Source organism: Microcaecilia unicolor, chromosome 1 (genome assembly GCF_901765095.1).
Source record: "Microcaecilia unicolor chromosome 1, aMicUni1.1, whole genome shotgun sequence".
Classification (NCBI taxonomy): domain Eukaryota; kingdom Metazoa; phylum Chordata; class Amphibia; order Gymnophiona; family Siphonopidae; genus Microcaecilia; species Microcaecilia unicolor.
The window spans coordinates 407,562,375-407,579,373 of NC_044031.1; the positions used below are offsets into that span (position 1 = coordinate 407,562,375).

Here is a 16,999-nt window from a genome sequence, read left to right on the forward strand (position 1 = left end):
ATTGCAGCGTTTGTTTTCTGTAATTGTAAATTAAAAATTAATGAAAAGAAAATAGGCCTTCAAATTTCCCACTATCCCCAAAAGCCTCATTTCTTCATAAATGTATTTCTCAAAAATATCCTTTGTCTTTTCATCAAAATACAAAATATATATATATCTTTTAATCAATTATCCTGATATTGTCAGATATTATATGTGACTGCCTACTTCTGGGGGTTACCTGTAATAAAAGAGCAAGGGATATTTGATGATGTAGTAATGTAAAATTGTACTGTGAACTTTCACGAGGAGCAAAAGATTAAACATACTGCGTCTTAACAATGCAAGTAATTGTTTTCTCAGGGACATGGTAGACAGACCAAATCTACCGGAGGATCCAGTGATACAGGAGAAACATTACTGTCCCCTCAGCCTCCAAAGAGAAAAGATAAAATAAAACAGGCTGAAACCCGAGAGAACGCTGTGTTTTCGAACAAAACCATCAAAGTCAAGCAAAACATAAGAATAACAAATTCAACGTATGTTCTCCAAGATAATGGTAAGTGATACCACGTATACCAGTGCTTTTTTACTGTCAGTGCTTATTGAAGATGGTTGCATCCCTTCTACCTTTTATGTTTTTTTGGTAGGATTTAAGCAATCAAAAAAAACCTTTTTTTTTTAATCCCCCCCCCCCCCCCCCATTTACTAACTGTGTGGCAGTGCCAGTACAGCCCATTCAGAGTGAATGAGCTGTGTCAGCATTAGTTCACCAGCAGCCACTAGTGCAGCTTAGTAACCGGGGGGGGGGGGGGGGGGGGGGGGGTGGGGGGTGGGGTGGTTAATGTTTAAGGGTCATCTGACTATGTCTTTTTTTCTTTAGTTTAGTTTTTCTATATTAATACAACAACTTTAACATTTATTGACTCATGAAGTGCCTTACTTTCTGTTGATAAATTCTTTTTCTACAAAAGAAGATTAAAAATCGTTGTGAATCTTCTGTGTGGAAATACCAACCTTGAGTGATACCTGAATGCTTTGCTGAGTAACCCAGGGTAAACCCCTGCGGAAATATTTTTTCAATATTTCTGCTAGTGCCGGAAATGTCGCTCGCTGGGGGAAGGATTACCAGTAGCCACCCACGTTGTGCTGGTGATAGTTCCGGGTTGCCACGCGTCAACCCTTTAGTAAAAGGGCCTTTTAATCATTTGTATTGTTCAGTGGCCATTCAAAATTTTTTTTTTTTTTTAGAAAAGCGGGACAAGCTTATCTTTATGCTGGTGATCCCGATGGGACCTGTTTCACCAAACGGTTTCATCAGGGGATCTTGCAACAGCCTGTACCGGAAAATAAAACATGTACAAAATTAAACCACTGCAAAAGAAGATTTATGAGTAAGTGAAATACCTGGAAAACAAAAAGGCAAACAGTTCAAGGCTACTGACATACTTACTGTGACTGGGGTGCTTACTATGGCTCTCTATTGTCCCCACCCCTATGATCTACAAAAAAAAATGACGTTTTTACAAAGGTGGCATGTAAAAGACAACATGAATCAGGAGTTCCTCTCTGGATGACGTTATATGTCTTCTTTTTGAAAACGAAAATATCCCAAATGAAATGAAAATGATACAGGGATGAAACAACTAACACAAACTCATAAAGATAAACTTATGTGAAAAGAATGGCGACTCAGTTATCTAAGCTATGACGCCTACGCATCTAAAGCTTACTTAGGCAACAAGAACTCCGAGCCTTCTATTTTGGGCTCGTACATTTGATGCCCAGATACATCCTTGAGGTCACCATTCACATGTGTGTAACAATGTAATAACTATAAGTGAAACATCCCAAATACGGAAGAAATTGTCCCCAAAAAGGAATATACAGATTCCAAAATGCAAAAATGACAAAAGGTCAATATGATGTCGCAGTCATTAAAAAAGTTACTTATCTGAAAATCAACAGATTGGTACTCACTACCAATCTGTTGATTTTCAGATAAGTGCACTTGATTTTAAATAATGCAGCTGATGTGAATTTTTTAGTCCACTGGACGTGCTTTGTTCTGCATCATCCTTCATGTCACCCCTGCTGTGTTTGCCTATCTGTATATCTGTGCGGAAGACTTTGGTTCTTCTGTGGTTGTAGTTTCCATTGTTTGTAGCCATTAGCATGCAGCCTTTAAAAGAAAAATAGCACTTGTGCAGTATCCCTGAGCTAACTAGTTAACGTGATAATGTAGCTGCGCCAACTGATCAGCATAGGAACACTCTGTGGTTAGAACGCTGAAATTTGGCACATACTGCAGGACACCTGAGTTTGTCCTGTGTTAAACCATTTTAAACTGTGTTAGGTGCCTGTTAGTAAAAGGGTCCTTTAATTTGTTATCTAACAGAATCGCAAATCACAGTAGTGTCAGTTGGAACACCTTGTACAGTAGGTGACAAGTTAAGGGCAGTGGCTTTATCAGTGTACCATACACCTGTAGACTTAGAGTGGTTTCATTTCATTTCATGATATGCCAAAAGCTTGACCACAGCCTCTAGAAAGCTATTTAAGGGAGCAATATCAATTGCCAGTGGATCCATACGATATAGCTTTGACTGTCATCTGCATAATAATAACTGGCAATATCCAAATCCTGGATAAGAAGTGCAAGGGGGCTAAGAAAAATATTAGGGTAACGGCACTAGAACTGAACCAGGAGGAACATCCCAAGAAAGGGTGTGACATCCTGATAATGCAGTATTCCACTTAACCCAAAACTGGTGAGATTCAAGTATGATATAAATCAGTCTAAAATCATACCACGAACTTCCAGTGTTTGCAACGTAGTCAATAAGTGAGTATGGTTGATTAGATCAAACACAGCAGACAGATCTAATGACACCAACAGCAAAACTATTCTTGCAGATCATGCAGTATGAACAAATATGTATTCATGAAAGTAAATTCAAAGTAGGCTGAAGACCCATTATTTTATTTTGGCATTCACCATAGACCGTTCATTCAGCGCTGGATCATGGGGGAGGTGGTATGCCTGCCTTGGGTTTAAATCTATTCTCTTTGACATTCTGTTTTCTTCTATGTTTCCTCTATTCTATTAAATTAATTGGCATTCTTTTCTAGCTGAATTTAGTCTATAAAATGCTTTATAGTGGTGACACTGACAAGTGATATAGTAAATGCGCAATAAACAATAAACAAGAAGTAGTGTTTCTGTATTGTGCCCCTGATGAAACCCTAACTGACAGATAGCAGCAACTGGACCCATCACAACTCAATATTTTTTCATTGCCAGTCCCTGTTTTTTTGCAATAATTTCTTGTCCTAGTCTTCCTTTGTGTTCATTGTCTTATGATATTCTGGTTTTTGTATGTATGAAAAATATTATTTGTGATAGATATTGACAACTGCTCTTGCTCCTTACATAACTTAAATTTCCATCTATCAATCTTCTAAAGAGGCTCACTTAGGGGCCCTTTTACTAAGACGTACTGAAAAATGGCCTGCGGTAGTGTAGACACATGTTTTGGCTGCACAAAGAATCATTTTTCAGAGTACCTGTAAAAAATGCCTTTTATAAAATGTTTGCCGAAAATGGACATGCGGCAAAATGAAAATTGCCGCGCGTCCATTTTGGGTCTGAGACCTTACCGCCAGCCATTCACCTAGCGGTAAGATCTCACGTGGTAACCAGGAAGGTAATGGTCTATGCGTTTAAAATGCCGATTACTGCCCACGCACCAGAAAATAAAAAATATTTTCCAGCCCACATATTGGGTACGCGTAAAAAATGAAATTACCAAACAGGTCACGCAGTAGCTTGGCGTTAACTGTGAATTGCTGTGCATTGGGCGCACATAGGCACTTACGTGGCTTAGTAAAAGGGCCCCTTGTTCCAGAGTTTTAGCTATTGTTGCAGACCCTGTCCTAAACTAGTATGTTATATAATTTATTTATTTATTAGGATTTATTTACCGCCTTTTTGAAGGAATTCACTCAAGGTGGTGTACAGTAAGAATAGATCAAACATGAGCAATAGACAATTATAGCAGTAAAAATATTCAAAAACAATACAAAGTATGGCATGGTATATTATTTACAATGTCAGCACAATACATAATAGAACATTATAATTTGATAGCGAAGGGTAAAGCAAAGATGTAACATATAGAAGGGTAAGAAAGTAGGAAGAGTTAGACAGTAAGGTGATTGATTTAAAGAAAGTTGCTCATGAGGTCAGAGAAATGGTTAAATATTATCTCAGCTAGGGTTGGAGTGCATAAACATGTCCTGCTGAAGTATATGCCGCCTGAGTCACTCCTAATGAGACTAATGAGTTACTTCTTCCAGTAAAGGCCTGGTTGAAGAGCCAAGCTTTCACCTGCTTCCTGAAGTAGAGATAGTCTTGTGTTAAACGCAGCCTTTCAGGCAGTGCATTCCAGAGTGTATGTTATCCTCCTCTGTTTCTGTCAAGCACATTTTATTGCCCTTGTAAATTTAATGCCTGGCCTTGAGTATGAAGAATTTTCTGGATATTGCAAGCTTATCCTGTGTGTGCTTCTTACTTGCCTGACTGCAAATTACCAGTAAACTATAGCCCCGTTTACTGTAACCAGTTTGTCATGGCTTTCTGGCTCTCACATCCTCCCTGTATCCTCGGCTCGTAATCTTGGCATCATCTTTGATTCATCTCTCTCCTTCTCTGCACATATTCAACAGATCGCCAAAACCTGTTGTTTCTTTATCCACAACATTAGTAAAATTCGCCCCTTCCTTTCTGAATACGCTGCCAAAACCCTTATCCACACCCTTGTCACCTCTTGCTTGGATTATTGCAATTTACTTCTTACTGGTCTTCTGCTCAGTCATCTCTCTCCTCTCCAGTCAGTCCAAAATTCTGCAGCACGGCTTATTTTCCGCCAAAATAGTTATACCCACACTAGCCTATTCCTCAAGCTCCCTGTTCGCTTCCGTATACAGTTCAAACTTCTATTACTTACCTTTAAATGCATCCATTCTGCTGCCCCCCCCCCCCCCCCCCCCCCATTACCTCTCCACTCTCATCTCTCCCTACATTCCTCCCCGTGACCTCCGCTCGCTGGACAAATCTCTCTTGTCATCCACCTTCTCCTCCACTAACTCTAGGCTTCATTCCTTTTCTCTCGCGGCTCCTTTTGCCTGGAATAAACTTCCTGAGCCTGTACGTCTAGCTCCATCTCTACCCGTTTTCAAATCTATGCTGAAAACCCACCTTTTCACGGATGCTTTTGGCTCCTAGCCATTACTCATTTGCCTCCCCCTTGTTCCTTCTCACCCAGTATGTCCCTCCCCTTATTGTCTTGTCTGTCAATTTTTTTTTTTAGATTGTAAGCTCTATTGAGCAGGGACTGTCTCTCTATGTCAGATGTTTAGCGCTGCGTGCGTCTTGTAGCGCTATACAAATGCTAATAATAATAATTATAAACAGCTTTATCTTGCTCCTCCATAGCAGTGTTGACTCTTCCTAATCCTGACCTAGGTCTGCCATCTTTTATAGGAGCTATCATCTCCCTAATGCTAAAACCTCAAAACCATATCTAAAATAATCTGCTTTGAATAATAACTTGCTCAAATTCATTTGCTGCTATCCCACTAAATCTGTTTATTCTTTCTGATATGACGGTAGTGATTGCCTTCTGTGTGTCTTTTTGGCTCTTTTTGTTGTACACATATGACATCTGCTGAATGCTCTAATACTTGCATATGAAGTACTTCCCTGACCTTTAACAGCATTAATGCTACCATAACACCCTCCGCTATAATCTTAAACTGCAGCTAGCCCTTTCACTAGCTTCTCCACTCGCTCTGTGCCAGTGGGAACTCTTGCAGTCCTATTGCTCCAGAAACCCAGTTTCACACAGACATCTTGGAACACTCATGGCTCCTTTCCCTTCTTAGAGTGCAAACCTACTGAAACAAGACTGCTTGAAGCAGGAAAGTGCATTTTCAATTACATTTCTACAGCTACAGGCTGACATAAAGTGTATTTTGGCTTTAAACTATATTCATATTCAACCAATCCAAAATCAGCCTTCATGATCATTTTAAAACATTATTAAATTAATTTTTTGATGGTTGGATTGCCTACCAAGAAAAACACCTTTCTGTTTCTACTTTCACCACAATGGGAAATTATTTCATAAATGTATGTTTTATATTAAACTCCTTCCTTCAGAGTCTATAAATAGATGTAACTCATTAGCTACCTTAGGGGTTAGGTCCGTTTTTAGTGCATGCTTAAAGTAAGCACATTCTAAACGCTAGAGATGCCCTTTATAAAAGGACCCCTTAAATTTCTTAAATTATGTGGACAATTTCATAACAAGATACCTGTTTTTATAAAGGCAGCATAAGTGCCTGCATGTCTTTAATAGCCCAGGAATTTGGCTTCCTGAGTAGCGCAGTAAAAGCGCCATTGAGTTTGGCTGCTTACTAGAGGATGCCTAATTTGAAATTCAGTGCAAGTGTTTGAAATGCTTGGCAAGTCCATATTGGATTAATATTGTCACAGGACCCCCGATGGAGGCGCTGTGCACCCGTGTCAGGTAATTGATATACAAGACTGATCTGCGTTGTGAATTAAAAAGACTTGTTCTGTTTTTGAAGGTGCTTTTTGTGGTTAATAAAATAGGCTCATATAGAGGGGCATAATCGAACGGGGCACCCAAGTTTTTCTGAGGGGCGGGGAAACCCGTATTATCAAAACGAAAGATGGGCGGCCATCTTTCGTTTTGATAATACGGTCGGGGACCCCCAAATCTCAACATTTAGGTCGACCTTTAGAGATGGTCGTCTCCGATTTTCGGCGATAATGGAAACCGAGGACGCCCATCTCAGAAACGACCAAATCCAAGCCATTTGGTTGTGGGAGGAGCCAGCATTTGTAGTGCACTGGTCCCCCTGACATGCCAGAACACCAACTGGGCACCCTAGGGGGCACTACAGTGGACTTCAAAAAAGCTCCCAGGTGCATAGCTCCCTTATCTTGTGTGCTGAGCCCCCCAACCCCCCCCCCCCGAAAAACCTACTCCCCACAACTGTACACCACTACCATGGCCCTTAGGGATGAAGGGGGGCACCTAGATGTGGGTACAGTGGGTTTGTGGTGGGTTTTGGAGGGCTCACATTTACCACCACAAGTATAACAGGTGGGGGGGTGGGCCTGGGTCCGCTTGCCTGAAGTGCACTGCAGTACCCACTAAAATTGCTCCAGGGACCTGCATACTGCTGTCATGGAGCTGGGTATGATATTTATTAGGGTGGGAGGGGGTTGGTGACCACTGGGGGAGTAAGGAGAGGTGATCCCCGATTCCCTCCGGTGGTCATCTGGCCATTTAGGGCACATTTTTGTGGCTTGGTCGTAAAAAAAAAAAAGGACCAAGTAAAGTTGGCCAAGTGTTCATCAGGGACATCCTTCTTTTTTCCATTATCGGCCGAGGACGCCCATGTGTTAAGCACACCCCAGTCCCGCCTTCGCTATGCTTCCGACTTGCCCCCATGAACTTTGGTCGTCCCCGCAATGGAAAGCAGTTGAGGACACCCAAAATCGGCTTTCAATTATGCCGATTTGAGCGACCCTGGGAGAAGGACGCCCATCTCCCGATTTGTGTTGAAAGATGGGCTCCCTTCTCTTTTGAAAATAAGCCTGATAGTGACCTCCATCATCACACATATTCTTTCGTACAGATTTAGACATTTTCCATAGATGTAAACGTGTATGTTTTCTCTCTGACTGTATTCCCCAAGTTCAAAATTGCATGTGCAAATTTGGGTGCATGCCCAACTTGTGCACACAATTTAATTGAGCAATGAGCCAATTAGTACCAATAATTGGGTGCTAACAATCAATTATTGGTGCTAGTTGGGAACAATTTGAATTTACATGCACATATTGCGAGGTGCTGTTCTATAAAGATGTGCATGTAAATTTTTTAATGCACATCTGAAAACAGGGCATTACCATGGGAGGGGCACGGGTGAGTCACGGATGTTCACTACAGATGCACGCAGTATTATAGAATACGGGAGATCCATGCCTCATTTAGGCAAGTGGATTTACATCAGGTTTCAGTTGGTGTAAATCCTCACGTCCAAAATTGGACATGGATCCTGGCACTAAGTGCTATTCTATAAATGGTGACCAACTCGGAGCATCATTTATAGAATAGTGCTCATTGCTCTTTTTTTTTTGGCGCCCCTATATTTGGGCACCATTTACTGAGAGGTCCTTTTACGAAGCTGTGGTAAAAGGTTGGCTTGTGGTAGTGTGGCTGCGTGTTTTTGGTGCGCACTGGGCCACTTTTTTATCCTGGCTAGGAAAAAAAGACTTTTTTCAATGGGGCATTAAATGGCTGTGCACTACAATTAAAAGTAGCGAGCGGCTATTTACTGCTTGAGCCCTTCCCACCATCTTATTTGGAAGTGGGGGGGGGAGGGGCAAAACAGCACCAGCACTTGGAGAATGGGGTTGCTGCCCTCTTAAGCCTGTCCCCAACTTAAGCCTGTGGATCATACACAGCATGCTAAAGGTCCTATTGCAGGATCATTTCAAAGAAGACGCAATGTAAATTTTATAGGAATTTAAGGAGGGAAGTTATCAATGTGGGCTACCATTAAGACGAGTTGTTTTACCACAAGTCGTGCTATTTTAGCCAAGGGTTTCATTGAATAAAATGGGACTGTGTGCTAGAATAGCACGATGTGTGGTAAAATAACCCATCTTAACAGTAGCCCACGTGAGTTCAGATGGTCTTGTGTTTGTCCTTTAGGTAGATTCATTTTAGCAGCAAAAAGAAATTGAAGGTAGTAAGTCAATGCAGTGCTACCAGATGCGTTTTTTTTTTTTGAGGGGGGGTGTTATATGCAGTTCTAAGTTGCATTTAAGAGCCCTTTTACCAAGCTGTGGTAAAAAAAAAAAAAAAAAAAAAAAGAAATGGCCGTGCGGTAAGTTCACACGACATGGAGGGAGCACTTATCATCATCCATTGAGGTGGCTGTAAGGGCTCCCATGCTAAACTGGAGGTATCCGGGCAGTGATTACCACTGAGTAAACCCCTGCAGAAATAGTTTTCAAGTATTTCCACTAGCGCTGGGAATGCCATGCATTCGAGGTGGAGCTACCACTGGTGCCCACATTGGGCCTGCAGTAGTTTTAGATTGCCGCACGGCAAGCCCATTAGTAAAAGGACCCCTTAGCATGCTGAGACACGGAAAAAGCACCTTTGAGGAAATTATAAAAAGTATCACTGTTTGCCTGCAGATGGCAACATGGCCCTTTGGTACAAATTATTTCTTCCATTCATGTGGATGTTTAAAAAAGGATGGAGAAAACAATGAAACAGATTCCATGTTTGCTCTGTAGCCCAGATGCCTTGTGAGACTTAGTGGTGGTTGATAAAGTTGATGTGAATTATAGTTTGTCTGTCTGAGCACAAATTTAGAGAAATATGTAGTTTCTAGGGCTGTGTGTGTTTTAGCAGTGAAGTCAGATTTCATAAATGGGATTGAGTACTAAATATTTCAGAGAAATGCTGAGCTGTAATGAAGGCTGTTTTGCTGCTAAATAAAATACTGCTGTTTAATAACCATGCTAGTTGAGTTGTCCTACAATTTATATTGTTTGTTATACTAGGGGCAGGGGTGGCTTAAAATATAACATTTTCTGCATGTAAAGCATGTCTTACATGTGGAAAAGCACTCTTAAAAAAAAGTACATAAGGTTTATATGTGTGTGAAGATTAGGTGCATAGAAAGAGTGTATCTACTTTTCTCAGAGGACAAGCAGGCTGGACATCACCACACATGGGTCGTTGTCCGCGACGGGCCAGGAGCTCCGGAATTTAACAAAAAAGTTCTAGAAGCAGCGCGACGGGCGCGGGGACCATGCATCGCGCATGCGCGAGTGACTTCCTGCCCGCGACGCCCGCGCACTTCCCTCAGTTTCCTTTATTCCGCTTCGCGAAGAGGGGTTGTTTTTCTGCCGCTTCTCGCGTTGTTGTTGGGCCCAGGAGACGTTTTAGCGTCGTGTTTACGCGCTCCGGTTTTTCTTTTGCCTTTTTTTCTTATTTTATTTTAATTTTCTTCTTAGTTTATAAAAAAGAAACACCCTTAGTTTCGTAGTTTTTTCCTTCTTGTGGTAAGTTTCATTTCTCCCTTCAGTGACGGTCGCCTTTAGGCCGCTCGGTCGAGTTCCTTCCCTTTTGTGCCTTCTCTTCGTCACCATCGAGCCGTTTGATTTTTCGTCCGCTATTTTTCCTCCCATGTCATCGAGGACTCCCAGCGGCTTCAAATGCTGTTCCCGCTGCAACTGGACCATCTCGTCGACCGATCCTCACGCTTGGTGTCTCCAGGGCCTCGGTCCCGACCATTTACCTGCTTCGTGTAAGCTTTGTAAATTGATGAAAAAGCGGACCCAGGTGTCTCGAGAGGCTCATTGTAAGAAGCTTTTTCCAGATCGATCCGGACCTTTGACATCGGCATCGACATCGGTACCGGCGTCGAGGGAAGCGGCATCGAGAGTCCAGGTAATGGCTGCCGAGAGACCTGTTACCACTGGGAGCAGCGAGGCATCGAGTGGGTCTCCACCCGTCTCGAGGCCTACTGCTATGCAGGCCCCCCGGGACTGCTGTGAGTCGGACCCGGCCCCGAAGAGGCGTGAGGGTTCCACGTCCTCTTCATCGGTACCGAGGAGTGTCGATGACAGGTGTCAAGCGAAGGCTAAGAAGCGTCGCCATCGATCTCCCTCCGGTCACGATACCAAGAGTTCCGGGAAGCCGAGGGAGTCGGCACCCGAGCAGCGTCGGCACCGGGAGGACCGCTCACCCTCCATTCAAGAGGTGCCGACGTGTCGGCCATCTGGCAGCCAGGTACCGGCTCTCGAACCTCATCTGATTCTGGCACCGACTCCTGCACCGGCCCCCAGCTTGTTCCGATGGCAGCCCTCGGTGAGTGTCTCCGGGCCATGCTTTCAGGTCTTTTGGAGGGGATGATCCGTCCTTCTGCCTTGGTACCGCAGGTGCTTGCGCCTGCGGTGCCTACTGCTGAGACGGCGCCTGGTCCATCTCCTGTGTGGAGGTCTCTGCCCTCGGTACAGCTTGCGGTGCCTGAGCCGGCTGCCACCCGGGTGGACTCTCCCTCGACATCGGTGGAGGAAGCTTCGCTGGAGTCAGGCAGGGCTCCACTTCTCGATGCCCTTCACGAGGACATCGCTTCTCCAGGTCGAGGCAGGATCGGATTCTGGCTGCTCTTCGTGAGCTATTGTCCAATACCAAACAGGAGCACTCATGGAGTGAAGAGGAAGACAAAATATACAATGACCCTAGGAAGCAGAGCTTCAAAGAAAGTGCATGAAAGTGGAGAAAAACCCTCAGAAACCTGGGACAAACTGTCGCAGGTTTAGAGCGAGGTTACTGATAACAGAAGTAACACACGCCCAGATTCTATCACTGGGTATAAAAAACTCCACAAGCTAATTTTTTAGAATTTTTTCAAGCATTTACTTTAACTAGAAATGTGATTCTTAATTGCTGAACTGTTAAGTTTACGGCATCACTTAACTTAATAGTGAGAATAAAGCACTCTTATCTTTGTGTTCGACGGGGGCCACCTCCGTTTCACCGCAACATCAAGGCTTCTTCAGGAACAGAGCGCTAAATCATGATGCTGAAAATAGTTGAACTGAGCACCATACACTTCAAAATCTCCACCTGAGTGTCTCTCCTTCTCATCTTTTGTGAGGGAAATGTCTAGGGACATTCCTTTTCCCATGGAGGCTGTGGATGAGCCCAGGGCCGAGATGTTCGAGGTCCTAGATTATCCTGCTCCACCAAAAGAGGTTGCAACAGGCCCCCGGCACAATACACTCAGGGAAGTGATGTTGCGGAATTGGTCTTGCCCTCTATCTAATTCAGTTGTCAACAAGAAGTCCGAGTCCCAGCACAGAGTCCATGGTGAGCCTGTTATGGTGAAGGCCCAACTTCCTCACGATTCCATGGTGGTGGACTCTGCTCTCAGAAGATCCAAGAGTACTAGGGACTATGCTTCGGCGCCTCTGGGCAGAGAGTCTAGAACCTTGGATTCTTTTGGGAGGCGTACGTATCAGGCCGGAATGCTCGCCGCCAAGATTCAAACACACCAGCATCCACTTACGGAACTTGATAAAGCAACTGTCCAGTTTGGTTGAAGCTCTTCCTCCTGAGCTTGCTGAACCTTTTCACCAGGTGGTCAGGCAGCAGAAGGCATGTCGCAAATTCCTGGCCAGGGGAGCTTTTGATTCTTTTGATGCTGCATCCCTGGCGGCTGCTCAAGGTATTGTGATGCGCAGACTCTCCTGGCTGCGTGTCTCGGACCTGGATCAGAAGACCCAGCACCGTATGGCGGATGTTCCTTGCCCGGGGGACAATCTTTTTGGAGAGAAGGTTGAGGATATACATAGTAACATAGTAGCTGACGGCAGAAAAAGACCTGCACGGTCCATCTAGTCTGCCCAACAAGATAAACTCATATGTGCTACTTCTTGTGTACACCTTACCTTGATTTGTATCTGCCATTTTCAGGACACAGACCGTAGAAGTCTTGCCCAGAACTAGCCCCACCACCCAAACACCAGCCCCGCCTCCCAATCTCAGCTAAGCTTCTGAGGATCCATTCCTTCTGCACAGGATTCCTTTATGTTTATCCCACGCATGCTTGAATTCCACTACTGTTTTCATCTCCACCACCTCCCGGGGGAGGGCATTCCAAGTATCTACCACTCTCTCCGTGAAAAAATACTTCCTGACATTTTTCTTGAGTCTGCCCCCCTTCACTCTCATATCATGTCCTCTCATTCTACCGCCCTCCCATATCCGGAAAAGGTTCGTTTGCAGATTAATACCTTTCAAATATTTGAACGTCTGTATCATATCACCCCTGTTTCTCCTTTCCTCCAGGGTATACATGTTCAGGTCCGCAAGTCTCTCCTCATACGTCTTGTAACGCAAATCCCATACCATTCTCATAGCTTTTCTTTGCACTGCTTCCATTTTTTTTACATCCTTAGCAAGGTACGGCCTCCAGAACTGAACACAATACTCCATGTGGGGCCTCACCAACGACTTATACAGGGGCATTAACACCTCTTTTCTTCTGCTGGTCACACCTCTCTCTATATAGCCTAGCAACCTTCTGGCTACGGCCACCGCCTTGTCACACTGTTTCGTCGCCTTCAGATCCTCAGATACTATCACCCCAAGATCCCTCTCCCCATCCGTAACTATCAGACTCTCACCGCCTAACACATATTTCTCCAGTGGATTTCTACTCCATAAGTGCATCACTTTGCATTTCTTCGCATTGAATTTTAATTGCCAAACCTTAGACCATTCTTCTAGTTTCCGCAGATCCTTTTTCATGTTTTCCACTCCCTCCCCGGTGTCCACTCTGTTACAAATCTTAGTATCGTCCGCAAAAAGGCAAACTTTACCTTCTAACCCTTCGGCAATGTCATTCACAAATATATTGAACAGAATCGGTGCCAGCACCGATCCCTGAGGCACTCCACTACTCACCTTCCCCTCCTCTGAGCGAATTCCATTCACCACCACCTTCTGGTTTCTGTCCGTCAACCAGTTCCTAATCCAGTTCACCACTTCAGGTCCTATCTTCAGCCTGTCCAGTTTATTCAAGAGCCTCCTGTGGGGAACCGTGTCGAAAGCTTTGCTGAAATCTAAGTAGATTACGTCCATAGCACGTCCTTGATTCAATTCTCCAGTCACCCAGTCAAAGAATTCAATGAGATTCATTTGACACGATTTCCCTTTGGTAAAAACCATGTTGTTTCGGATCTTGCAACTTATTGGCTTCCAGGAAATTCACTATCCTGTCCTTTAGCATCGCTTCCATTACTTTTCCAATAACCGAAGTGAGGCTTACCGGCCTGTAGTTTCCAGCTTCTTCCCTATCACCACCTCCACCGTTCTCCAATCGCACGGAACCTCTCCCGTCTCCAAGGATTTATTAAACAAATCTTTAAGAGGACCAGCCAGAACCTCTCTGAGCTCCCTCAATATCCTGGGGTGTACCTCTTTTTGAATTTTTCTGTATTTCTGGAACGCCAACTCTTTAGCCTTTATTTTCTCAGCCACTTGCTTGGAGAACCATATCGGTTTCCTTTTTCTCTTGCTTTTATTTACTCTCCTTACATAAAGGTCTGTGGCCCTATTTATAGTTTCTTTCAGCCTGGACCACGGCCCTTACACTTCTCGTACGTCCTCCCAGCCCATCAGCTCCTTCCTCAGGTATTCCCCCATTTTACTAAAGTCAGCATGCTTGAAATCCAGGACTTTCAGTTTTGAGCGGCCACCCTCCTCTTCAGCTGTCATATCAAACCAAACCGTTTGATGGTCACTGCTGCCCAGGTGGACACCCACTCGGACATTTGATACACTATCCCCATTTGTGAGTACCAGATCTAGCGTCGCTCCCTTCCTTGTGGGTTCCGTCACCATTTGTCTGAGCAAAGCACTTTGAAAAGCATCCACGATCTCTCTACTTCTTTCCGATTCCGCAGATGGAACCTTCCAATCCACAACCGGCAAATTGAAATCTCCCAACAACAGCACCTCTCTTTTCTTCCCCAACTTTTGAATATCAGCGATCAGATCTTTATCTAGCTCCTCCAATTGTGTCGGGGGTCTGTAGACAACACCCACGTGGACAGAGGTTCTATCCTCCCTTTTTAAGGTGATCCATATCGCTTCTTCCTTTCCCCAGTTCCCTGTCATTTCAGTCGCTGTGATATCATTTCTCACATACAGAGCTGCTACTCCACCTTTACGCCCCTCTCTATCCTTCCTAAAAAGATTATAGCCTGGCATGTTTGCATCCCATTCATGGGAACCATTGAGCCATGTCTCTGTGACTGCAACTATGTCCAAGTCTGCCTCCAACATCAGGGCTTGAAGGTCATGAACTTTATTGCTTAGACTGCGAGCATTTGTGGTCATCGCTTTCCATCTACATTTCCTAGTATTTGTTTCAGTTTTAGTGATTTGGGGGTGTCTTTTCTCTTTGGGTACCTTCATATCTTTTTGTTCCACCTTCCTTGCTTTTTCTTTTTCTTCCGCCTCAGTTTTATTTTCAGGAACATCACAGTGCTGTAGTGGAGCAAAAGAATTCTGTAGGGGCAACACTTGTGAGGGCGGATGCTTCTGTGTCACATAACGAAGCCTGCCTGAGCCTACTGTGAACCTTCTATTCTTAGGTGGTATTATCCTTTGAGGCAGTGGTGAGAATTTGGTATGATTCTGTGCAGTATGATTTTGTGCAGTCCTAGAAGTTGCTTTAAGTGCATTCAATTCCTGCTTTACTTTGCTGAGCTCCTGTTTTAAACTAGTGAGCTGAAGACAGATAGGACAAGCTTTAAGTCTCCAGATGCTTGGCCTTGAAACTAAAGCACCACAATTATTACAGAGAATAAAAGTTGATTCCCTCAAAAAGCATCATGATGCTATGGATTCTCTCGCCCGCCGGACGCCTTCTGCTACTACCTCCTCCTCTAGGAGGTTTTTTGGAGGGAGGTGGAGTGCTCCCTATTCCTCTGGCAGGCATAGGTACACTCCTACTTCCAGACAGCCCGTTCAGGCTCGGCCCCAGCAACCCCGCTCTCGTCAGCGAGGTGCGCCTCAGGCCCCTGCGGCTCCCCAGCAGAAGCAGGGGACGGGCTTTTGACTGGCTCCAGAGAAGTATAGCCGGCATCAAAGTATCGGTGCTGGACGATCTTCCTGTTGGAGGGAGGCTTATATTTTTTCACCAAAGGTGGCCTCTGATAACCTCCGACAGGTGGGTTCTTCAAATAGTCCGGTCCGGATACGCTCTCAATCTGGAATCAGTACCTCCAAATTGTCCACTGGGAGCTCGGTCCTTCAGTTCCCATCACAAGCTGGTACTTGCAGAGGAACTCTCCGCCCTTCTCCGCGCCAATGCGGGCGAGCCCGTTCCATCCGGGCAAGAAGGGCTGGGATTCTATTCCAGGTACTTCCTTGTGGAAAAGAAAACGGGGGGGATGCGTCCCATCCTAGACCTAAGGGGCCTGAACAAATTCCTGGTCCGAGAAAAGTTCAGGATGCTTTCCCTAGGCACCCTTCTCCCCATGATTCAGGAAAACGACTGGCTATGCTCTCTGGACTTGAAGGACGCCTACACTCATATCTCGGTGCTTCCAGCTCACAGGCAGTACCTCAGATTTTGCTTGGGAACTCAGCATTTTCAGTACTGCGTACTGCCCTTTGGTCTTGCATCTGCGCCCAGGGTATTCATAAAATGCTTGGCAGTTGTCGCAGCATCACTACGCAGACTGGGAGTGCATGTGTTCCCTTACCTCGACGATTGGCTGGTGAAGAACACCTCGGAGGCAGGAGCTCTGCAATCCATGCGGTTCACTATCCAACTGCTCGAACTTCTAGGGTTTGTCATCAATTATCCCAAGTCCCATCTGGTTCCTGTTCAGAAATTGGAGTTTATAGGAGCTCTGTTGAACACACAGACGTCTCGAGCCTATCTACCCCAGGCGAGGGCAGACAACCTTCTGTCTCTAGTGTTCTTGACTCGAGCGTCGCAACAGATCACAGCTCGGCAGATGTTGAGACTTCTCGGCCATATTGCCTCCACAGTTCATGTGACTCCCATGGCCCGACTACACATGAGATCAGCTCAGTGGACCCTAGCTTCCCAGTGGTGTCAGGCTACGGGGGATCTAGAGGATGTCATCCATCTTTCCACCGAATTTTGCAATTCCCTTCTCTGGTGGACCATTCACTCCAATCTGGTCTTGGGACGCCAATTCCAAATTCCTCAGCCACAAAAGGTGCTGACAACGGATGCATCCCTTCTGGGCTGGGGGGCTCATGTCGATGGGCTTCACCCTCAAGGAGTTTGGTCCTTCCAGGAAACGCATCTCCAGATCAACCTCTTGGAATTACGAGCGATCTGGAAT

At 44.8% G+C, this 16,999-nt stretch overlaps 1 protein-coding gene across 2 annotated transcripts in view; it reads left to right on the forward strand.

Annotated features, from left to right (window-relative positions):
• Positions 1-16,999, forward strand: part of DCDC2 (doublecortin domain containing 2) — a 342,131-nt gene that overhangs the window by 226,629 nt on the left and 98,503 nt on the right. For both annotated transcript variants that reach the window (XM_030211482.1, XM_030211491.1), the window contains one exon: positions 343-538. In XM_030211482.1, the coding sequence (XP_030067342.1) occupies positions 343-538 (196 nt within the window). The remainder of the gene's footprint in view (positions 1-342; positions 539-16,999) is intronic.